The following is a 25,099-nucleotide window of genomic DNA, read 5'->3' on the forward strand; positions in this document are numbered from 1 at the left end:
GACCATAAAGCTATCACACTATCATCGCACTGCTTGCATACGTAGAGATTGGGAGTTTGGTACCCCGCCAACAGCTATGTAATTGCAGGCACTGCTACTTTACATTGGAAGTGTATAACGAGTAAGGTCACGATTTGAAAGTGCTCTTGAAACCGACAGCACCCAGAGTGGACGGATGGGACTGACACCCCGTGATCCAGGAATATTTCACAGATAAAACCTGTCACTAGCGCTTGAAATTCAAAATAAGCTCCTGCAAAAAGCCAACTTATCGAAACTCTTCGCAAGAAGAATTGTAAATAAGGATCGCCACTGGCGATAACCGTCACTATCGTTACATATTCGCCATCGTAGTTGGCCAGCGAACCATTCTAGCGAATATGACTGCATAGCGAAGGTGATCGGCCGGTGACAAACAGCGTTTACGGGAGAAAAAAATTCGGGAATATCACTCCTGAACATGGACTCCGACACTCGAACATGGACCAGGAACCGGCCGATTGTGACGGGGCAATAATTATAAGAAACTCTTACGAACGAGAGAATTCCAGAATTAGGCGCACGACCCCACTCAGAAATCAGCTCATACGTAAGCAGATATCCAGACTGATTGACGCTCGTGCGGTTTTCACTCATAATAGCGATGGCTGTGGGGACGATTGGCTATAAAAATATATGAACAATCGTGAATGTTACTTGCGTAAGAGTAGATTTATTAATATTGGTCCAAACCGGTATTCAGAAAATATGTTTGATATTAAAGCACTGTTTTTCGTCGCTGGATATCATAGAGACGCCAATCACGAAGATCGGCATGCTAGCGATCCTAAATCTACTGCGATAGCCAAAATCAAACAGAAATGGCGTAAGGTAACGAACATTGGCCCTAGGACCAAATGCACGAATAACTTAATTTATGATGTTGTTTTTCATTGGCTAGTTATTTTGTCTTATAGCATCTGCAACATGGATATTGTTTGCTATTGTGGATGTGAGCATTTCAATCGCAAGTACTTTTTTAAATGCGAAGCATTTCTTAGCGAACCTCTGGCACTTTGAGCGTTTCTATCTACGTATCTATCTATCTATCTATCTATCTAGCCGCCTACGTCTGGGCGCTCTCATGATCGTCTCTTTAACTTGGTATAGACCAAAATTTGCATGGGAGGATAAGAGGATTTGACGAATATGACTGCCGGGTCATGACATAAATAACGTTAAAATCCTGTCGCGTACGTCGTCGAACCCTTTCCACTAGACACGTGTGGCACATACCCGGTTACAACGGGCCGCGGTGTACGGGTATGCGCCACAGGTGATTGACAGTTGATGTATACGCAGGAACGGCGAGAACAGACATTGGTAACTTAAATGCTAGAGAGTTAAGTAAAACCAACATCGGCAGCGTTGACACAACGAATGGAAATAATGAAAATTAGGATCCCAGCAGGAATCGAACCCAAGCAATCTGCGTGGCAATCAGGTATTCTACCACTGAGCCACGCCAGGTCTATCAATTGGTTTGGAAAAACAGCCTACGCAGGCGTAATATCAGTGCAACGTCAATTGTGGTTGTGGTGCTGGCTATCTAATTTTACAAGAAAGCAATAAACACTACATGATACTCCTACGATGTGTACTCCTACGATACGGGCGTCATATCAGATTGACGTCTGTAGTTCCAGTGTTGGCTCCGCTTTTATAGCAGTCTAATAAACATTACGTTTGTATTCCTATGATTCAGCAAGCTATATTGAAGCATTGCTCGACCCCAGAGGAATACATTAACGAAAGTTACATATGATATCCACATCACCACATCGTAAAGTGCACTTCGTCCACCAGAACGACGAAGTGTCCTCTTCATTCCTTAAGAGGCTGGGCGATGGCTTCATGCTGACCGAGGATAATGTCAGATTGTAGACTAGGCTACGTAGGCCACATACGCCCAGGTAGTCTACGAATAGGACAAACACCATCCATTGATGTTGGTCTACGCAGCACTATCCAGGCCTACCAGCCTCGACCGCCCATACCTCACTAACGTGGAAGGTGGCTTCAGGTTCCGACATGTCGCCGGCTCTGTCGACAGATAATTTGTCGACGAAATGACTGAGGCATCCACGAATTCCAACAGCTCTACTATACCACATCCTTCAATACATATGGACCCCTCTTCACCACGGTCACGACCGGATTCTGTAACGAGTCATGACCAGCTGCTGGTGCTCACTGATCACGGTGATGATGCCCTTGTTCAAGAACTGTCAAGAACGTCTTGCACACATGCACATGGGTTCGTGAAACGCGCGTGCGTTCTCAGGACACGTATAAGCACTACATATCAGCTTACCGCTTCTGGTGTTGGTAATACCCACGTTGTCATTGGCAGCGTTACCCATCCTTTAACAACTGCTTATATAACTCATATGCAACTCTTCAACATATATATGTGTGCGTATAAAATATATACAAATCTATAGCGTCATTTTGTAACGTGTCGCTCAGTAAAAAACGTTACGCCACAGTCACCTACCCACCGCATGCTTCGTAACATCGACTCCCACGGTACGTGGGATCTGCCAAATTTTTTAAGTACGGTACTGAAAGAAAGTTTTGTGTTTTGAAGCTTACTTATGATCGGCTGTCGTCCTGGTCAACTCTAGTCATTAGCCTGCGCTTGATCACACTTCGGTTTTTCTCAAACCGCAACAGGGAGCTTTCAAGGGTTGCATGAGCAACTTCCATTAACAAAGTGTTCGCACATCGTAAGTGCTCATCAAACAAGTTGCAGGCCACCCGCGATCTCGAACGTGCTAGCTGAGACCGCCGGCCATGGAGGATATTGCTTACGGAGTAAAAGCTTTGCGAATTGTACCCCAGGGTCATTATTCAGAAAACTTTTCTTAGACGTGCGCTGTTCGCGATTGTCCACGCGAAAGATACAGCCACGTCGTTAATACGTCCATTATATTTGCTGGCAATCTGGACGCTGGCCAATGAACAAATGTTCATATATCAGAAAAGCTAGGTTAAAGTGAGCTCAGAAGTCGACTTCAAATAAAGGTTTCCATTTTATCCCTGATCTCTTTCCCTGCGCAAAAATGTGTGCTTATCATGATTTTCGGGCACTTACTGCAAAGAATCACTGCAATCGACGAGCAGCTTTGGGTCCACAGGCCTTAGAGCCGCATTACTAAGATTATCTTTTATACATAAATGTTCTCTGGTGTTCCAGTGTTCGCTAATATTTCAAACATTGGAACTCTAGCGTAAAAGCGATTTTCTCAATAGAGAGCACGTGCCCGTATAAAAAGAAACTTATACGCCATAATAACTGCGCGTCAAAGAATACGACATGGCCAACATAGGCGAGTCAAAATGCAGCACACTTACGTCTCAAGGCCCATGGTTCAAGTGTTTGGATGGCGCGCATAAACTTGAACAGGCCGAAACTGCATTCTGGAGATATGTCCGCCTGGAGTAACTGTCTCCTGAGCCCTGGGCCCGCGCTCGACATGATCTTCGAGATCCCAGCCCGCATGCCTTCTAGAAACTTAGACTTTCCAGGACTAGAAGTATGAGATACGTTTACACTAGCAGAGGAGCTTGTGAGCGACGTATCAACCGCGCTGCCGGTCGTAAATACCGTGGACATAGTTCTTGCTTCTAATTCGGAACTACTTTCTTGCGCCGCTTGAGGCATCGTCGACGGTGCTACGATCGAAGGGGTCAGTCCTTCTCCGGGCAGGTTCTTTTCGAATGTCTGTCCGCCAGTAAATTGCTCTTGTTTGGCTATCGTCACCGCGTAATGGGAGCGGCCTTCCCGAGGCACTCTAAGGCTGCTAGGCAGAAGATCCGACGCGGTAGTTGTAGCTTGGAAAGGCGCGGTCGCAGCCTGTGCTGTTGAGAATCCTTCCTGATCATTTGTCGGTAATCCTGGGAGTCCAGTGGTCTGTGTAGTCACACCCGCGCATCCATTTTTCACGCAGCATGTAAAGAGGAGCGAGCAGCAGAAAAACTGCAGCGTTAGCAGTCTAGCTGTCCGTGACATTATTCCAGTGACGAAAGCCCGAGCTGGTGCCTTCTTTTGTCCAATGCCACGCGCGGCCTCGATAACGTCGGCACGTCCGCAACAGTCTCAGAAACGCGATGAACACTGCAACAAGTATAACTAGGCTTTAAGCGATATATCTTCGCGCTCCCGGCAAACCAAGATGACTACTTCACCGATAAGACATCCATAGACCAAAGCAAGACAATTCCGAACGTCTATGGAGTTTAACGCCGCCTGCACGGCTCGACGAACAATGTTTCTTTAACGCCAGCACCAGCTTTCCCCCGGCTCTTATCTTCGCAAACTGCCGCTCGGAAGGGGCGCGTGAGGGTATATTGCGACTGAATGATTTCAGGAGCAGCTCTTAACACTCAGTGCGAAACCTCTCCTCCTTTCCATTTTGTCTTTCCTATTTTGAGGCGCAAATAGCGGTGCAACAGACACACAACAGCAAAAGAAGGACTCACGGTTTCTGAGGAGGAGGGTCGAGAAAGACCATACACTGACCCCGAAGACCGATTTCGCCACCTCGTGTCTGTTCAGTACGGAGCGAGAGAAATAAAAAGTGAGCAAGAAAAAAAGAGTAAGAATATAAACGTTCTCTCGTCTTCGGCACGCACGCCGTCGCAGTAATTAGAAGGGAGTTCATCCCCTAAGCCGTGCAAGCATTGGTCACGTGTAATGCACCGTTGCGTGCGGCTGGAGGCGGCGCTTTCGACAAGTCTCTGTCATGCGTTATCGGTATTCAGACAAGCGCGTGTTATAAGGGCGTAAGACGCACGAGAAGGCGAAGGCCTTACGACGAAAAAGAGAGGCGATATAAACGGCGGAAAGGGAAACACGAGCGGTTCGCCACTTCTGGTTTTTCCACCCGCGTTGAGTTCGTCGCAGAATAGTAAAAGCGGGTTGGGGTGGGGGAGGGAAGAAAACCAGCTCGCAATCTCTGCTCAGATTCCTCTAGGCACTGGCCAGTAGACTGATGACGTGAATGTCGTCACTCTGGAAACACGTCTCTGTACGAAATTGACGGTTGTGAATTCACAAAATGGTATAGACGGCCAGGTAAAAGCAGCTATTCTCTTTATCGGAGATCCCGCTTTCCGGTCACGCGTGATGGGGGAGCTGGTCGAAACACTTCTGCCGCATATAGTTAGCCTAACGACAGTTCTGTTGACATCTCTCGAGGTAGCCTTTAGAACAATAACGACGGCCAGTTGGAAGATGCTTTAGCATAAACAAATGCTGGGATATAGCAACCGGATACAAAAACAAAGGCTATCGTATCAACCTCTACGCAAGTATCCACTTTTGCCAACCACGATTCACAACAGGAAGAGGTCATGATAACTTATTGGGAACAGATTATTAACTGCCACGACATTTAGTGGTGGACGGTAATTTAGGTATATGTTGACTGATTTCGCGGTTTCGGTCAAGGATGTTTGCGCTGTAAAAGTTCAGATACAAGCTGCCTTTTTATACGTGGCCTTTTTTTTCTTTTCTTTTTCGACTTATTTGTGCGTCTAAACAACCACCACGGTGGGTGAAACCGCCTGTAAAAAACCCCGAAATGTGAGCTCCAGGAATCGCTTCATCATTGATGGTTGTAGTGCACGCGTTATTTTCTCGATATAGCCGCTCCTGCTGTGGAGAAGCAGGAGCACCTGCTCAGTATTATACCGCAGTCATCTTCACCCTTCAATGGAACATTCGACAACCTTACTTTCAACCTTTGAAATGAAATCCAGCCTGCTGCTATTACAGCAATGAAAAGAAACAATTGGGCTTTTTTCACAGCTTCTTTCCAATCTTGAACGCAAAAGGACATTTAGTTTCGCGCGTCACTTGCAACCACATCCATCTCTGCTAAGATGTACAACCGATAACCCATCTACGTGCTATGCCTTCGACGCAGGTCTGTTGCTCACATCGAAAATGATGGCCCTAGGGAAATTAGAGATCGAAAAACCCAAGCGCCCGTTAACGCCCGACTCAGTCATGCGTCACGAGGGCCCGCATTCTTCAAATAACAAGAAAACCAGAGAACGCAACCTTAACGCGAACAGCGAGAGTACTGTACGCGCAGCAAGGACCACCGCTACACAAATTAAGTCGACAGACGTACCACTTCATTTTATTTGCTTTGAAGTTGTTTTTCATACGCCACCTCAATACTGGTAAACACGCCCGAACGCATCACCAAACGTGACCTTGGTGCAGGGAATTTCCCTTGGTGCGGAGGTTATCGCCCCGCTTCGAGGGGCCAAGCAGGGGGCGTTGTGTGGAGCTGCGCGTGGCATCGAAAGAGTTAAACGCCCGTGTAGTATCCAGGTAAAAGCACCGTTGCTGCAGGCGATGCTGCTCTCAAGTCACCCGCAGGCTTCGACAAGCTACTGACCCTGACCTGCAACATAGGGTTATTCAATTCACACCCTTGTCCGTTAGCGGGGAATTGTTAATTCCATGGCGCTCAGCTGCTACCGAACGCCGCTGGCTCGGCGCATCGCGTTCAAGCCTGTTCATTTCTCTGTGGCTCCTATCAAATATATTGGAAGAGAGAAGTAATTTGCAATACAACTAGTGCATAGATTATTATATCTTCTTAATTTGAAAGAAAATAATAAAATCTATAATCATGAAAAGAACTTTCTTTATTTCAGCAGGTATCCTTTCACGACTATAGTAAAAACATTAAAAAAAGAAATTTGATGTGTCGTGTTTACTTGTTCGTCGTGTATCTCGGCAAGAAAAAAAACTGTACAACAATTTTGTAAAGTGCACCTAATAGCCTAAATAAAGAAAACAAAAAGAAATATATCTGAAACGCGGCGGCAGAATGCACCGGTAATTTATAAGTGGTTTGTTTAGAACACATTCATATACATTGCAACAGTTTCACATTAATTATAAATTTATTTACTCAATTTTTCCACTGCACAAGCATTAAAGGTGTAGCTTATGTAACAGAAAACTTCCATTTTGGTTCAGGGTTACAAATTCTGCAATATTCTTTATTTACAATTCGCCAGTTTTTGGGCAGTTTTCGTAAAAAAAAAAGAAGGATTTTGTATTCAAACGACTGGTCCTATAATAACTAGAATGCATGTTTCGTGATCAAATTCAATACATTTCATTCAAATCAGTCTTGTGGTTCTTTCATGAAAGCATTTTGTCGTTTTACGATTTCGGTTACGGAATTGGGGCATGAGACTAGCATAATGAATCCTCTTATGAGCGAGTGCTTTAGCTATACATATTAAATTAACTTCTGCGTTGTTAAAAGCAACGTACTTGACCTCAATCACAATTTATTAAATATGCCACATTTGTGTTAAGTACAACGCAACGGCGGGGCAGCGTATTGGTGTTCAACAGGGCACATGGTCACACGCCAAGAAATAAAGTACATAAAAGCTTATTTTACAAAAACACGCAATATTAAAGCGTTAGGGCTACTACTTTAAAAAAAGAAAAATAAGAAAAACAACAAGTTATCAAGCATTTTTATACATATTTGGAAATTGTTTGTGGAACGATGAATTTGATCCAACGCTGGCAACCTTTTCACAAAGTAAATTCTGATCTGAAAGGGTGTGAGAGAAACAAAAGAGCTTTTAGTAAATTCGTTTTACGTTTTCTATCCCAAAACCTTGACACCGTGGTCTTGTCGTTGACAGATCTAGGGCGGCAGTCACCTACGTCTCCAGTTGCTGATACCAGTGCGTTCATTGTAATCATTATGAAAGTGTTTACTTTCACGACAATACTACCATGGGAAGAACCTAGACGGAGGCACCGTCTAGGGTAACTTAGCAAAGGTATAAACTTAACCGTGTTACCTTTATGTACATGTTTACCAAAATTTAACCTCTATCCTAAAGATTACACCACTCGACATTTTGAAGTTTTTTTTTCTTTGCAAGATTTAAAGGTTTACATGCTTGCTCATAGGGGTCACAATAATCTAAATTTAAATGTATAGGGCTCATGTATACCTCAGTAACATTTATAGGTAACCGGTGATACAAGCAGATGCATACCACCTTATATGGACATGCCAAGGATTACAGTCGGAACGCTCCCGTCATCTCCTGCAAGCTGGTCTTCGCTACAGTGACACAAACAGTTATGACCGATGGATACATGACAACACATTCCACAAGACACTTCTTCACTTCATACACAACACCGGCCTAACGGCGCACATTTAACACAAATATACAAAACAAATATTATGCCTTAAGGGCAAGTCTATGTCGCAAATAAAAAAAAAAAAAAAAAAGTGTGCGCCGTATATGTTTAACGTTTTGCATCACTATCAAAATGAGCGCGAGGGCTCCACATTCGGCGAGGGCGATCGGGAAGGGAAATTCTGGTTGAAATAGCACGCGCAACCGAACTGCACTAAAATGGCTTGCTGCATGGATATCAGTACTAGAATACTCGGAAGTGTGCCGTCCACAGCACGGAGCGCTTCGGGCGAGGGGATTGTCGGAGTAGTGAAATAAATGCATACAGGGCCGTGGCTGTCGAAGGCGGGCTACCTGAATAATCGCGGTGTGGAGAAAACACGCGCGGCGTCTGCTTATGTACCTCGTTTCCTGCGTCGTTTTCTGCCTAAGCGCGTTACTTTGCGGATGTGACTTGGTGCATTGTTTTCCGAAGAAGACTGCATAAGCACGAAAAATCTAGCAAGACATGGGGCGTATCTTGTAGCGCACTGCAAAAACGGTGGCCGCTCCTGCACATAGCGTTATTCTCGTTTGGCACTTCAGTGGCAGCCCAGCGACAAGCTTATTCGCGATACTTCAAAAAAAAAAAAATAGAAGAAGAAGACAGCGACAATTTGTTTCGGTATCTTGATGCAAGGAATATCATTCTACACCATCTCGGTTTATAGTAGGACAAGTGTTTGGACAACGTTTTGTTTATACTGTCGTTTACAACGTTGTATGCACTAATTTTCGACTTCAGTTACCACCGCAAATATCACGCGGTAATAACAAGTCTCATAGTAATAGCAGCGACTAAGACGGTTCACCAGGCTGTCTACTCCGCGCTCATGGCACTCCTCCTGCCCGCAGGGCCCTCTTGAGGCATTGTGAGTCTCCCTAAAGAAATGCTATGTACAGCAACTCTAGCTAGTGCCAGACAACTTCGTGAACGTGGCGCGCGCGTTGCGCTTGTTGAAACGGCGTGCTTTTACGATGCTACTGATACATTTGGAGGGGGGGGGGGTTCGTGGCCCGTGTAATGAGAAACAATGCGACTGCAAGCAGTACATGGTGTGTACCGTCGACATGGCCGAGAAGCGCATTCAATGCGGCTACTGTGATCATGGCCGCAGTGGCCACAGCAGCTAGTTAAGCAAAGCTTCATTAGGTAGTTGTTGTGTGTTTTCCTGATTATGCACTCTGATAAATTACATTGCCACTCGTATACGAAAATTATGTCATCCAAGAGTAAGAGATTCCAAATTTCATAGTTGTTTTGTGTTGCTGTTCGTGCTCGATTGCCATGGATGGATTGATCCCGCATCCATGTATTACGTGTTTTGCTTTCACTTGTGAGCGTAACTTCGTTCGCTTAAAGGTTCAAACCCTGTGAGGTAAGGAGGTTCACGCAGGATGTTCTGGCTGATGTGGTGTCTTGCGATGCTGTGTTTTTGCTAAAGGCGTTTGTCCGTCACCGGACTTATTGTAACCGCAGTCAGGCGCTCGCCCATGACAAGGGATGGAAGCTTTTTGTTCTCGGTGCCTCACTTGTGTCGCCTCCGCCTGTCGCTCACTTGTATCGACCTTCTCGTGTTTCCTCTAGTGCACTCGGAAAACTATGCTGATATAAACGGATAAATGGATAAGGTTTTGTGTGCCCTTTCATGTCACAACAAAGTTCATGGCAGTAAACCAAGAGAGTTGCTTCCGATTCAGTCCATCGAGGCACAGTGGCAGAATTTGGTCAGCAGCTTGTTACCATTGTGGAAAAAAAAAAAGAACGCACATTTCGCGCTTAAACCTGGTGGCCTGTAGGCATGAGCCCAGTCTTGGGCTGATAATCTTCTTTCTGTGGTTTCTGTGCGCACTTGGTCGGGAACCCCACTCCGCCTGGCGACGCACCTGCGGAGTGCCACTGCATCTAACCCGGCAATGAAACAATGCAGAGTGGTCCACGAGAAAATGGACCTCGATGTGGTGCTTCGTGTCATGTGCGCTTTTGCATGAATTTGCCAATGGCTTGGGTGCAATGGCGCTCCGCATGTGCGGAGCCATGTTCACGCTCAGTGCGATCGACCCTGTACTGCTTCTTTACCGTATTTCTGGTTCATTTGCTGGCTGATATGAGCCGCACACCTCTGCGGGTTGCATATTGAATTGTGATATACAGTGTCGAAACAATAATCTAGATGATCAAGTAACGCATCTTTATGGAAAACAATCATGTCAAGATAGCATCGGAAGTTTCGTGTTGCTTTGCTGCGTAACTTGAAAGTTATCAAATAGCGCATCTTTATGAAAAACAATCATGACAAGATAGGATCGCAAACTTTCTGTTTGTTTTGCGACATAACTTAAAAGATGTTTTTACGCATGGCAGGAAGCGTCAGATTCAACAAAATTCGTACCTGGGAATCCGGAGGCTCGGTCTGGCGAGAATATGTTTTCGCATGACACTAAATCCCACGAATGCTACAGTATGTGCCATTCACTTTCACAAAGCTTTTCTACATGAAAAGACGCTAGCATATGGTGTTTCGTTTTTCTGCAGGCCCCATTATGCAAGTCATTGTGCGACCATTTTCATGAGTGCCGTCAAACTGTCACCATGGATGCTCTGGAGGAAAATTCTCTGTATTTCTGCCCACAATATAAACCGGGATTGTCAGCTGGGATTTTTCGGACTCTGTAAATATACACTGTTTACATCGGGCCTCTGTATAACCGCTCACCGTGCTCTCTAGCTGTGTCGTCTATCCTTGTCTGCTTTGATTAAACGTTCAGCATGCTAGCGCTTCCTTAACTGATTTGGTTTTGAGCTTGTACAGCCCGATGATGAATTCATAGGAAACAACGCAGTTTTCGACAATGTTCGAACATTGTAAGCTAGGGTCCCTTTGACCTGTTTGAAGGGTGGTGTTTTTGTTATAACCAAACTAATGGGCGCTCAAGGGGGCTGGCCTTTCAGTGGGCTTTACTTCTGCCAAGTACGAGGCACAGTGGTCACGCTACTAACCATCCCTATATTGTTTTACCAGGAGTGTGATGATCATTGTGCAGGTGACCTACGCTTAAAGTTTCTGCCTTCTGAACAGAAAAGAGTGAAATAAAATTGATGCCACTGTCGTTGTACCCGAAATCATGCAGGCGATTGGAAGTGCAGTACCTAGACGACTTAGTGCTGCAAGCTTTTAACCAGCCATTTTAATGCTGTTCAAGCCAACTAACGCTTCCATCTTCAACCTGTTCGGCAATTACATTATTGCACATTGAACACATTGTATATTTAGTGTTTTCGTAACATGACGACAGTCCTGACTGGTTGATCATTGTTGCATCATCTGTAAGACACTCTTTGTTTAATCATAGCTAAGTGGTGAACTGGGAAGACACGAAATTTGCCTTTTTTTGCAGATTCGGTGCACTGGGCTGGTGAAGAAAGCCCCGTTCAATGCATAGAAACCACAGAAGATTTAAATGAGCAAGATAGTTAAGAAGATGGAAATGAGCCAGATAGGTAGAATTGAAAACTGGGCTAAAAAAGATAGGTAAAAAACTATAACAGATAAATAGTTCCTTTGACAATTTTAGAGCTGTGCTTAACATTACAGGAGAGAGCCTTTGTTGTTTCATCGTATTTCTGTTTTTTTTATTTATTCGCTTCAGGCACCTTAAGCGGCGTAATAATCAACAATGAAAGGGTCATGTGCCTCCTGAAACTCATTTTCCAAATCTCCTGCCAGCACTATTTTGAATTTGCCAAGTTATTTTTTTATGGAAGATCTGGTAAGTTAAGTGCTGCAAGCTTTCAACCAACCATTAAAATGCTGTTGAAGCCAACTAACATTTTTATCTTCAACCTGCTGTACCATTGCTGATAGAACACAGCCTATCTTTAGTGAAAATATGTTACGTCAGCAAAAACTGAAAACATCCTCAGTAAAACATCTGCTTCTCGGCAATGGCGCGAAGTAAACTTATAAATCCAGACATAGGAAAATTGATGTCATTTTAAAAGGCACCATACATCACAGTAACCCAGGTTTACAAGTGTTGAAGATTGGGCGAGTTGGTTCGTCGTACTTGAACTGGTATAGCGCATTACGGGGAAGAAGAAACGGTCGAGCAGACCGACACAAGATGACAGAGCGCTAACTTCCAACTGAGCTTTATTTCTTAACATATTTGATGCATTTTCACAATAAAGCTCAGTTGGAAGTTAGCGCTCTGTCCTCTTGTGTCGGTCTGCTCGGCCGTTTCTTCTTCCCCGTAATGCGCTATACCAGTTCAAAACCCAGGTTTAGTTGGATTATGTTTATTGCAAATGCATTTTTTAAACGTAGCTATCAACTCAAGCAAAAATAAGTTTTCTTTCTGTTTTGTTTGTTCTTCCACAGCTTTCTGCTGAGGATCAACTGCACTTCGGATGCAAATCAGATGAAATGCAATAACGACTAAAAAAGGGGCACAAGTTTACTCTGAGAATCAAGCAAGGGACACCTCATTGGTGGAACTATCGCGCAACTTGCAGGGTTCATCAGTGAACTCACAGTGAGGGAAGTTAAGTAATTCTTTCTTATTTGCATAACTGTGCTCAATAAGAGGCCAACACTGAGCGTAGTTACAAGTCGTCATGCGTCAAATGCAGTCTGAAAAGTGGATGTGGACCAAAATAAGAGTGCATAGTACAAAATCTAACTGTCAACAATCACTGTCAACAAGCACACAATCATTTTGAGTCATAAATATTTGAAGTATTCTTGTGCACATGAGTTACGCAGAAGTATGTATTGGTACACAAGTGCAAGTTGTCTTACATACGCTAACAATATTGTACAAATTACGGAAAACTCCTTCTGGGTTAAAGAAAAAAAAAGGAATCAGTTATTTTTCTCACAATCTATAGAAATGATATTCCTCTGTGATAAGTTAAGACAGCATAAGCATACTGCCAAGAAAACATACATAAAAAACGGCTGCATTTAATGAATTTAACAAATTTATTGTTTTGGGACTGTGAGGATTCTAATTACAGGCTTTGCAACCGACAGAAATGGGAATTACAGCACCTCATGTATACGGACGCAACGAGCAAGCATACCACCCACGGCGCGCCTCCCAGCGCCGCTTCCACCACTGGCGGCTGCCAGGTATCCCTATTGGATATAATTCACAAACAAAACATCTTTTTTTCATGGTGTCACTGGTGAGGTCAGCAATTGGAGGGAAAGGGAGAGGCGGTGGGTTGCCGCGGAAGCCCGCCTTTCCCACTTCGCATGCAAGCGGAATGTGTTCGTGCTATCTTGCAGGTCCGCTGGCCGCTCGGGTGACGAGGCCATTCGTTATGTTTAGTTAGCCATCTTTTTAATTTTGTTCGTGTGTTATGAAATGGACAAACTAAAGCTGATCGATTTCTCAATAAGACAAAACTCGATCAACACAAGTAAAATTTAAATCTTATCTTTTTTAATCACGTGTTTCGTACTAAAAAACAGAGACATACACTAAGTGTGAAAGTGTCAGTCCGCAAAAGCAGCTTTAATTCACAACTGAAATATGCACATAATAAGCAAACATTGAACCCAGTACATGCGAACGAATGGGAAAATTATTAGCAATAACTAGCAGGCCACGTCGTACTTGACTCAATCACGTCTGTTATGACGGCGAATATATTTTTCTTAACAGAACTTGAGTACCAAACAAGACAGAAATTTAGGGGAAGATAGAGGCGTGAAGCAATGAAAAACGTTGAAAATGGAATGCCGCTGGAACCAATGTTTCGACAAGTTGACTTGTCTTCGTCAGGGCAGCAGTATTGCCTTGACGAAGCAAAGTCCACTTGTCTAAACGTTGCCTCCAGCTACATTCCCTGTTAAACGACTTCTCAAAGCATCAGTGAGTCCATTACATGTATTTCAGAGACAGTTTAGAAGTAAAGGCCCACAAAGTTTCAAACTGGCTACATGCATTTACATGAACAGGAAGGAGCCTGTAATTGCTTCACATCATTTGAACAACATGGCAAAAGTAAAAGATGAACAAACTGTGTCGCCGAACGAACACGCATTCAAGCCTTTCATTAAACGTATTTTGCCGGCAACAGGTAGGCTGTCGTCATGGCAAACTAGTCTAGTGACACTGCGCTTATGTCAGTCCAGTCAGGCTTGCAGAGAACCGTATTTACTCATGTAGTCATGCAAAATGAATGCCTGCTGAAATAATGGACCCAAATACTTGTGCTCACCCGTCGTCACTAGGAAACCTGAAAAACCTTCGCGGAACTGGAAATCCGAGGGTTAACACACCACAGAGGCGCGCAAAACATGTGATGCCCCGATTTAGCCATCTTCGTCTAATACTCAGTTGGCCTCCTCGACGTGGCTCCGGCTTCCGTTCACTGCGCGCCACATCAAATGTCTTATCTTTGCCGCATTCGTACTTGGTATGTCAACCGAGTGAAATCCAACTTCTGATATCGCTGAGCGAGTGGCCAGGGTGAGCAGAGACAAGCGCTACGAACACAAGTAAACCAGTTCCCGCGCTTCGCCCGATTTAAAATTCCCAGTGATTCCACTCCTGCGCCAACTGCGCCAAAGTGCGCCAAATTGTATTTACTGCGCCATCCTGATAATATCGACGAAATTTGCGCCAAATTGCGCCAAAGTCTCGGGTTTGGAGGCGTCTATCACCGGCAATCGCACTGCCGGCGCGTCAGAACATGTGCAGCTCGATCTTAATAACAATATCTGGTGTTTAACGTCCCAAAACCACGATATGATTATGAGAGACGCCGTAGTAGAGGGCTCCGGAAATTTCGACCACCTGGGGTTCTTTAACGTGCACCTAAACCTAAGTACACGGGCCTCAGACATTTTCGCCTCCAACGAAAATCCAGCCGCCGCGGCCGGGATTCGATCCCGCGACCTTCGGGTCATGCAGCTCGATCTTGGGGCTGCCAATAAAGTCGCAATCATCGACCAAGAATTATTCCGCTGAATAAATAGCGCTCGCGCGTGCGTTCCGAGTAAGCCACGATACCGTGCACGGTGCCGACGCAGCTTCTGTTCTGCAAGTCGGCTCGACAGCAAAACGCGCTCTCCGCAGAGGCTCGTGACGTCTAGGCCTATCGGTAGCGAGAAAGTGCGACGGCGATTCATCGGCGGACGTCGTCTGTTCCAGAAACGCTGCTGATAGCTCGTTTCGAGCGTCGCACGGCACGTAAGGAAAGCAATGTTCAGTAATAACTAATGAGTACCGCTAAAATGTCTGTCACTTCTGTTTCCGGACATCGCGGAATGAAATCTGGGATTGCAGTAGATATATGGGCAATATCGAATTTTCCTTGCTTCGCGTTTATGGAAGAGCACGCGAACGGTGGAAACGCGTTGACACTTTTCCTCAGATATACTTTATCCATGGATCTTCATCCAGAACAGCTTTTTCGTAATTCCTTCCGGCAGCACGTCCGAGTTTATAATCACTCTGCGGTAAATACCCCCTAAAAGGCCCTGCCGTTTTGAGCTCACGTGCTAGGGTTCTAATTCGAATTTTTTGCTTGCTTTTTTAAAAATGTCATCTCATTAGTAAAATCATATCTCCTGGTCGGAGCAGCCGCAAATGCGCAGCTGCCAGTAGCGGGCCCGTCGCTGACGGCCCACAGTGAAGCGGCTACGCCATGTTACACGTCCGCCCCTCGCTTTCGGGGGTCAATAACTAATGGTTAAAAAAACTCAGTTTCGCTTAAGAGTGAAGCAATGAATGCGAAGTCAAAAAATTGTATTGTGAAACGAAGTAAGACTAGCAGCTAACTCGTTTGGATCAGATCTCGCGTAACTCAACAAAACGCTTGTTTAAGGGAATATGGCCCCTCCAGGAACCGAAGCGTTTCCTTGCTCTGAGTTCTCTAAACGCGAAGTAAGCGTTGAGAGCACAGCAAGTTTACGAGCCGTCTCCTGATGCCTCGAGATAGCGCGCGCGCAAGCGACTGCGCCCTTCAAACGATGCGGTCCCCCCCCTTCTTCCGCTCCCCTGGCGTCCCTTCATGCTCCTTACGAATGACGGGCGGGGCGTTTCCTCTCTGTTTGATGAGCAATCGACGGCAGGCCCGCACGCGGGAAGATGTTATCGCATGCGCTGTCCGTGCGGCGGAGACAGACGGCCGGCTAGTTTAATCTCCGCTTCAGCCGCGTTCGTCGCCAGCGCTCGCGAGCTTTTACCCGCGGCTAGAATGCGCGTGGTGATGTTATTAATTTGGACTTTATACGGAAAATTACGGCAACGGCAAAAATCCGCCGAGAGTGTCCATATAATTGCTATCGCAAGGGTCAATGTACGGGCAGATTTTGCGCCCCCCCCCCTATTATGTGATAAGGGGGGGCGGCCGCCCCCCCTGCCCCCTCCTGTGTGCACGCCTATGCTCCTGGGATGATTTTTTCCATGAGATTTGCAATGAATCGAAATATTTCTAGCCTTCATAAGAGCCCCATAATAATATTGAGGTGGTTGAATGTTAAAGCAATATGCTTCTGTATTGCAATCCAGGATGTAAAATTCGCTGCTCCAAAGTGCTCCCAGATGCAAAATTATCTGCTCCAAAGTGCTCCAAGATGAAAATTTTGCTGCTCCAAAGTGCTCCAAAACAGAAATTTTGCTGCTCCAAAAATTGCTCCAAATCAGAAGTCCTCGGTAGCATCACTGAATTCCCAAAATAAGAAATAAAAAAGACAAATAAACAAAAAAATAGTTCTTTACAGTTCAATGAAATTTCTTTATTTGTAAAAAACTCGTGAAAGACAATATATGCGAACATGCACATCATGCTCACTTCGTTCAACCAGATCTTAGGATGCCCGGCAACCGCTACGAGCGCGCATGTTCCTTGAGACCGAAACTGGCGCGCAGTTTCAGGGGCCTGCTCTAACTGCGTGCATCTTTCGTGATTTCTAAAAGATAGGTGTGCCATAAGTCGGCACGCACTACAACTTTCTAATTTGAACACCTGCCCTCAAGTCGATAACTGACAGGTTAACGGGTTTTTGTTAATTAGTCGCATCAGTGTCATTTTAATTGTGACAAAGTATTTCTGCCTCGACGTGGAGTTCGTGTGCGAAAACGACACGCGCTTTTCTGTCGTAGGATTTTTATAAAACATCTGTGTTGTAAAAAAAAAAAACACCCTGTATGTGGCACATACGTTTTTGCCCGCGGACACTTCTTTCGTGGAGTAGCGGTGGATAGTGGGGCTTCTCCAATTTTTGTGGCACATACCTGCGCTAGGGAAAACTTGCCTACGGACATCCGTTTCGCCTCGGCATAAAGAGCTTCGCTGTAAAGTAAATCTTGATCCGCACCTCTCTCAGTTCAAAGGATGCTTAGCCCACATCACTCTGCACTGCCTCATGCGACTGGGTAAAAAGCCGCGGATTACAAACGAAGGTACAGAAACGCCGATAGTTTAGACAAAAGGTACAGGCAGTCCCTTGTGAATGTAGCGCGTGCTCCTTTAGTGTTTTCCATTTAAGCAGCATGCTTCTATTTGCCGCGACATGCGTCGTCTTGTGTGGCTTACCGCGTGCGCTTAGCGTTTCGTGCACGATCTTGAGGAGCCGTTTGACCAGCATGCGTATTTTTGCCGCATTCTCCTTTTCTCGACACTAGTGGGCCAGCGGCTTCAACCAGCGGTGAGTAGTGCGATTAGGCGAGTACTCCTAATCGTTTCCTTTTTCTTTTTTTTCTCTAGCTTCCAACACAGAGCGTGCAGTTACACTGACCTCCATTAAAAAGGCTGGACGGCGCATCCCCGCTCTGCGAGGCGGGCGCTTGTGAAGCCACCGGAAGGTCCCCTGTTTGTCCCGGAAGCTGGCGTCTTCTCTCCGTCTCAATCGCGCAATTCAAATATTCTCGGGTGGCAGCTGTTGTTATGATCGTTTTTCTTTTTATTTTTTCAAACTGCGATTACGCCTCACTTTAAACGCCGACGAACGCTACACGAAAGATGAAAGACGCCGTGCCGACACCGTCCGAATATGGCGGAGTGCTGCAACGTACAAAATGCGTAAAAAGTAATGCAACTTTGAGGTACTTACGCGTGAAATGTCTTCCCTGACGACTTTTCCGGTCGATTCGTACAGTTTACTGAGCTACAGGCAGTTATTTCTTTAAAAAAAACAAGAGAGAAGCTCTCTTCCGGGACAAAAACGGCGGCTTCCGGTGGCTTCACGCCCGCGTGCTCGATGCGCCATCCAGCTCCTCTAGTGGAGATCAGTGTGCAGTTATGTCCAGCGGAACAGGATGTTCAGATATGGAACTTTTAACCACAGGGACTAGTGACTGATAAGGTTTGACAACCCAATGACACTCAGGACTTTTCAGGGGTACCGTCGTGGAGGGCTCGGAATTAATTTCCACTGGTCGGAGTGGTCCTGTTTCGTAACTTTCACAAACGATTAAAGAAGGCCTTTTTTTCCTTGTTTTCGTGCTTGCACAAAAACAAAAAGCTTCTTCAACAAGGAGCAAAATGAATGCGACAGACACAAGCGCAAAATTTGAGTGCTTGTGTTTAGCGTTTGCGTCTGTCGCAAAAATTTCGTTTCCTGTTGAAGAAGTCTTTTGCGCTAAGAAGAAATCATAAACTACAAAGTAGCCCGACCGTGCACATTGCTAAGTCTTTTTTTTTCTTGTTTTGTTACCAACTAGCCCGTCGCCATTGAAAAACGGCCACTTTGCCACGCAACCGAAAACCGCAATTTGTGATGCAACGACACAGTCAACGAAGAAACGTTTGTACAAGCCAAGGCTAACCAAAGTGGGTGCATCCTGCGGAGTGGATTCTTTTTCAGCGTGTATACAGTTATAAGTATTTCGGCAGCAGCGCATTGTTCGCTTACGTCATTCGTCTCCGTGGCGTACGTCTTGGCACGTCAATATGCTTGGGATAAAACGTGAACACAAACAATAAAAGCGGGTGTTTCTTCAGTGCATGTTCTTGCTATTCAGATACATGCAAAAAAACGCAAGGAAAATGCAACCAACGACGGTGAAAAATTATGGTACAATCGAGCGCGATGTGAAGGTTATCGTGCGAGCGTCGACCGGTGTAGCGTCCCAGGGGCCTAGCGGCGCGTTTCGGGAACAGTGAAAATCAAGATTACGCATTCTTTTCGCCCTCGTTGGCTGTTCCATGCTACAACAATCACCCCTACCACGAACTCTACACTCTTTCTCTTTATTTTAAACTTTCCATTCGTTGCGATCATAATAATAATATCTGGGGTTTAACGTCCCAAAACCACGGTATGATTATGAGAGACGCCGTAGTGGAGGGCTCCGGAAATTTCGACCACCTGGGGTTCTTTAACGTGCACCTAAATCTAAGTACACGGGCCTCAAACATTTTCATTCGCTGCGATCAAACGTACAGTTCGTTGGCTCTTATCTCCGCGGACGATAACAAAATTGCTGGGAAAGATCTGGTAAAGCTGCTGCTTGGCACTGCTTTGCTTGAACGGCTTGCTCAGGTGAACAAGATATACCGCGTTGTCGTAAAAAAAAGAAAAGAAACGAAAATGTGCCTTCCTCAGTCGGGAGTGGTCGCAGCTTAAGAAACAAAAAAGTAATGAGTGAAGCTTGCCTGATACCTCCCTCTCCTCGAAAGAGGATTCTGGATCGTGGCGCTGTTGTATTTCTTGGTCGGCGCTCGCACGATAACCTTCAAATCGCGCTCGACTGTACGTGCAAAAACCAAGGCAAAAGCCAACCCGTGTCTTGACCCCACACGCTTATTGATGTTTTATATCAGCTTGCATTTGAAGAAAAGTTGCTTGATCACCACTTTTGCGTTTTTTTGTGCGCATATTAGCAGCGCGCCGCAGTCAGCTATGTATGACCAACTAGCCACAACTTTAGCTTTTCTCTTTGTCACGAACTCCAATAGGGAACCTATAAAGAGCGCTAGCGTTCAGGTATGCTGGCGGGCAGGTCCAGTCGTTAAGAGAAGCTTGAGGGTTTTTTTTTTTTTTTTCGAGGCTTCTCTATATTTTATGTTTGCGCACATGAGTCATTTTAAGAGCCGCCCGCCTGTTTCATAGTTTGACCAAAACTGAAGGCATTAAAAAATCTCTTTGGACGTTCATTGAAGCCATAGCGCGGATAAGACAGGGACCACAGAAAGAGGACAGGACGTGCGCTACTCACAACTGAATCTTTATTTCGGAAACATGTCGTACTTATACAGCAATGAAAAGACAGCAATCGTCACCACAAGACCGTATCACAAGCGCAAGCCTGCATCGTCCAGATACGCGATTTCCTTAGCACTGAGAGCAATTGAGGGCGCACTGACACAATTGGTATCTTCTCTAGCAATCAACCATGCCGTGACAATTTCCCGCGTATCTTTATCAAAGTTCCCATGCAGAACTACGCACTCATTGAACACAGGTCGGCAGCCGCAGTCATTACAATGCACTGATACATGCCCGTCGCGGTAACAGTTAAGCTTCTGATGTGCTGTTTTCAGCTCCACAGAAATTAGTGAGCCTTTGTAAGGGTTCTGACCCCTTCCACAAGAAACGCCGAGGATGCGCGAAGAAGCACCAGTGCCCTTTCGTGACCTGTGCTCAGAGTGTTGTTTATAGATTTCCGTTTTCGTGTGGCAAGGTATATATCGGGCAGACGGGCAGATGCCTGAATGATAGGCTCAGAGAGCACAAACAGAAGCTTAACTGTTACCGCGACGGGCATGTATCAGTGCATTGTAATGACTGCGGCTGCCGACCTGTGTTCAATGAGTGCGTAGTTATGCATAGGAACTTTGATAAAATACGCGGGAAATTGTCGAGGCATGGTTGATTGCTAGAGAAGATACCAATTGTGTCAGTGCGCCCTCGATTGCTCTCAGTGCTAAGGAAATCGCGTATCTGGATGATGCAGGCTTGCGCTTGTGATACGGTCTTGTGGTGACGATTGCTGTCTTTTCATTGCTGTATAAGTACGACATGTTTCCGAAATAAAGATTCAGTTGTGAGTAGAGCACATCCTGTCCTCTTTCTGTGGTCCCTGTCTTATCCGCGCTATGGCTTCAATGAACGTAACGAACCAACTAGCCCAAAAGTCTGTCCTCTTAAATCTCTTTCTACGTTTTCGGTGAGAGCCAAACCGCTGGTGAAACCTTCCAACCATGCCATTTGAGATGATTGCTTCTGTGTTTGGCGATGAAAAAAAAGGAAGGTTTACAAAGACGATATCGTGGTGACATTGAAATAACTACTTCGTGATAGCTAGAGACGGCTTTACTATCACTTGATCAGCAGACACCGAGTTGCGTATATCACCACAATATCAGCACAAATTGAAAATAAAGCTTATATTTCTCTACTTCTTAACGGCAAGGATCTCAGCATTTCGCACGTTTTGCAATTTTGCACATTTGGCTGCGAGGTACTGCTAATAATTGCCGCATCTTGGCGTGACGAGCGCAAGTCTCTTTTAGAACCAGGAATTCCCGTGCGACAGGCAGTCGGTAAACATTGCCGCCGCGCCACCCAGCTTTGCCGGCGAAATTGCAGCAGTTTATCATGGACCGCCTCTTAGCTATGCTCGCTGTACTCTTCATGGATATTTACATCAATAGTGCGTTCGATCCTCTGAGAATCCGGTGCGGCAAACAAAATGAAGCAACATTATATAGCACGACGCGGTTTATGTTACAAAAAGAAAAAAAAAGAAATACTTATATAAGTCCTAAAATTTTTATTCACAATCTCCCTCGACAATATAGGCCAGGACCAGGGCCACATGTACAAAAACAACGCATAGAGTGAACACGGCATCAGAGCATATCGATGCTTTTAGATGCGCTCGTAAATGAAGGAAAAGGAGTTATCGTCTGCGCAATGTCCACGGAAGATTTCAAGTGAAATGTGTAACCAAAGGGCAGCAAACAATAGGGAGTGGTTGTATGCAAACTATGGCTTGCCATGAGTTGATGGTGCAGCACTTTCGAAGCTGTACAAAACAACAAAGGTGACGGCGCATTTCGTGTAGCGTTACCATAGTTATTCCGCTGTCTATATACCACGATATCGGTATCGACGACGCGGAATCACATGTGTCAGTCCTCCAGTCGAGCCAGTGAATGGAAGCTCGCGATTTCTTGCGATTGGTTGCACTGGTTGGGTTGGTGCTGTGAATAATGACCTGCGTAGTCGGACAGATTTGGTCCTGAAGTCCATGTACTAGCGATGCCTTCCGTATTTTCACACACAAACACACAATATATATATACTATATGCTGTGCACATTTTGAGCCTTTGCCTATAGTTTTCGTACCATGAATAATTGTTCGTATGTATTCATTATTTTGCGCACTGTAGCTCCCCGAACTCACTATATGGAAGTATTTCGTGCAGCATGAAAATAAGATCTACGCCATGCCAGCAGCTCAACCTTAGAAGAAAGGAGCGGCAGGTGCCAGACTCGATGAGACGAAAATGCACCGCTGTCAACGAGCAGCGAACAGATTGTTAATGTGTGTCGAGCATTTGTAAGTCCTCGCGCGCCGCAGTTGGCGCTCACTTTTTTTCAGGGTGTACAGACCAGCTCTTTTCTCTTCTGAAGGCAGAACACCTCAGCAGTAAAAATGCTGTACCCATGAGGAAGTGCAGGCCGCTCAATGAGTAGTAGAAGTTGTCGTAAGAACCTTGTTGATCCCGAAAGAAACCTGCAGTTAAAATTACACACCATTATTAAAAAGCAACACTGTTACTTTAGTTTTCTATTACCAGAACTGAGAGAGAGTGGCCCACTCAGTTGAGAATAAAAAGATGTAAATACGAACGCGAGTGTACAAGGGGGATTGAAAGAACCGCGAACCGCGCAACGTGCTGTTTTCATCGCGCTTGGTGGCAATAAAAAGATGTTAGCGTGGTTCTTCATTTTATCATGGATGACTCTATTGACTTTTTATTACCATCAGGCAGCGTGGTTCTTGATTGTCTCATGGCTACAGCCGCTTGAAAAGATAGGCGAAACAGCAGAGAATGTAGATGCCGCACTGTTCGCGCTTCTTTGAATCGCCATAGTACATAATTGGTAACAGCCCCCTCTGCCCCCCCTCCGCCCCCCCCTCGTCCCTGTCCTTCCGAAGCCACCGGTAATTAAACGAAGCACGCCAGATTTTCGGACGCACTTCGGCATTTTAGTGACACTTCAGATTACTTGACAAGTCCGTTCGTCTAATATCCCTATCGAGGCGTGTGTGGAGAAAGTATAACGGCAAAATATCGTGAGAAAAAACGCTTACTTTACGCGCTTTGACCATAAAACTTTCAGATCATAGCAGGTCCTCGTATGTAATATTGTCACAAAGAGTGCAGGCCTGCCAGCAATCTCCCATTCGCAGTTTAATATTTCATTTGTCGCCGCAAAAGTTAGTGATTATTTATTCTCGTGATATAACAAATGATAAAAGGCGGCATGTCTCCGAAGAGGGGCGAAGAATCAGCACTTTGGACTCGATCGTTACTCTGCTTTCGTAAAACTATTAAGTGCACTCAATTGAACAATGGATCGCGGCTTTCCAAGTCGAGTAATAGTTTAGTTAGTAAGCGCGAACCTAAATGCACCAGTTGGGAGGGAAAATATCGAATTAGTTTCGTATAAGGTTTTCGTTCTATCAAAGTTAACAACTTCATAGAACTTCGTATAGGCGCATTTGAACGCGCTGTATACGTGCTGAAACGCAACAAGCTGCGTAGATATTATGCCGTGAATAAACCAAAGCAGGTCGATAAATCTTCCGAAAGCTGAGGTGTGGACAGAGGCAGGGACGTGTTCTCTCCATTTGAAATGCCCCACCTTGCGAGCTCTAACGCCTGTAACATAGGCCCAGACGTCATCACCGAACGAAATCGTGATTTCGCTGTAGCCCCGGAGATAGCAGCTGGTTTTAAATTGTGCAATCTTCACTGCGAACTCGTTTTTCATCGCAGTGTGTAGAATGCGAAAATCTACTCGCACGAGCTGAACATAAAGTTGGTACTTGATATTCTAGAAGCGCACCACGGTAATCTATACCCGGAATTTTCGTTACGCAAGCTGCGCTGAGTGATTCCGTCATGTGGCGAAATATATGCTGCTACGCCAGACGTGACTGCGTACACAGTGCACGCAAAGAAGTGTCGGGCCGGCGTGCGCAAATCCCCTTCTAGCCATTTTTATTGGTCTTCTAATGGAAGAACCTGTACCTTACTCTTGGAATGTTGCTCATACCATGACAATTCTGATAGCTGGTAAAACAGCTTTGGACTTTGAGTCGTTTTCGTCCCGTTAGTTAATAATGCAAGTCGAAATACAAGTTGCTCATGAAGAGCAATGTAGATTATGATCGATGCCACACTTCAGTGGCGGTGTAAAAAAGAGGGCATAGTTGTACGCTCGTTTTATAAAACTTTTTTAAAATACAAATGCACAACGGATGCAAAAATAGATATTGTAACGTCTGTAGGCCATAAACGCGTCTGTGAAACTAGACACCGATAGGGCTCTCGACACTCTCTGCCACGTTGTAGTTCTGCTTAGAGCGCTATGGAGCTCCGGTTGGATGGGACATCTTCAAATTGATTTCTAAATGTTAATCGCTTTTAAGATATTCGTTTGGACAAGAAAATTAAAGCATTCTGAGCACGATGCTATGTAGAGACTGCCCCAATGAAGAATGCACACAGCCCTTTCTTTTTTATGTGGATCATGGCGGAACTAGAAGAAAACACCGTCTATAGGTTATGATTCTCACCTTATGCTGGTTTGTCCGTTTGAGCATCTCACT

At 45.2% G+C, this 25,099-nt stretch overlaps 1 protein-coding gene across 1 annotated transcript in view; it reads right to left on the reverse strand.

Annotated features, from left to right (window-relative positions):
• Window positions 1-25,099, reverse strand: part of LOC125756881 (uncharacterized) — a 52,971-nt gene that overhangs the window by 10,406 nt on the left and 17,466 nt on the right. Inside the window, exon 2 of the mRNA XM_049411888.1 lies at window positions 22,922-22,993. Within this exon, the coding sequence (XP_049267845.1) occupies window positions 22,922-22,993 (72 nt within the window). The remainder of the gene's footprint in view (window positions 1-22,921; window positions 22,994-25,099) is intronic.

Source organism: Rhipicephalus sanguineus, chromosome 1, assembly GCF_013339695.2.
Source record: "Rhipicephalus sanguineus isolate Rsan-2018 chromosome 1, BIME_Rsan_1.4, whole genome shotgun sequence".
In the NCBI taxonomy this organism is placed as follows: Eukaryota; Metazoa; Arthropoda; class Arachnida; order Ixodida; family Ixodidae; genus Rhipicephalus; species Rhipicephalus sanguineus.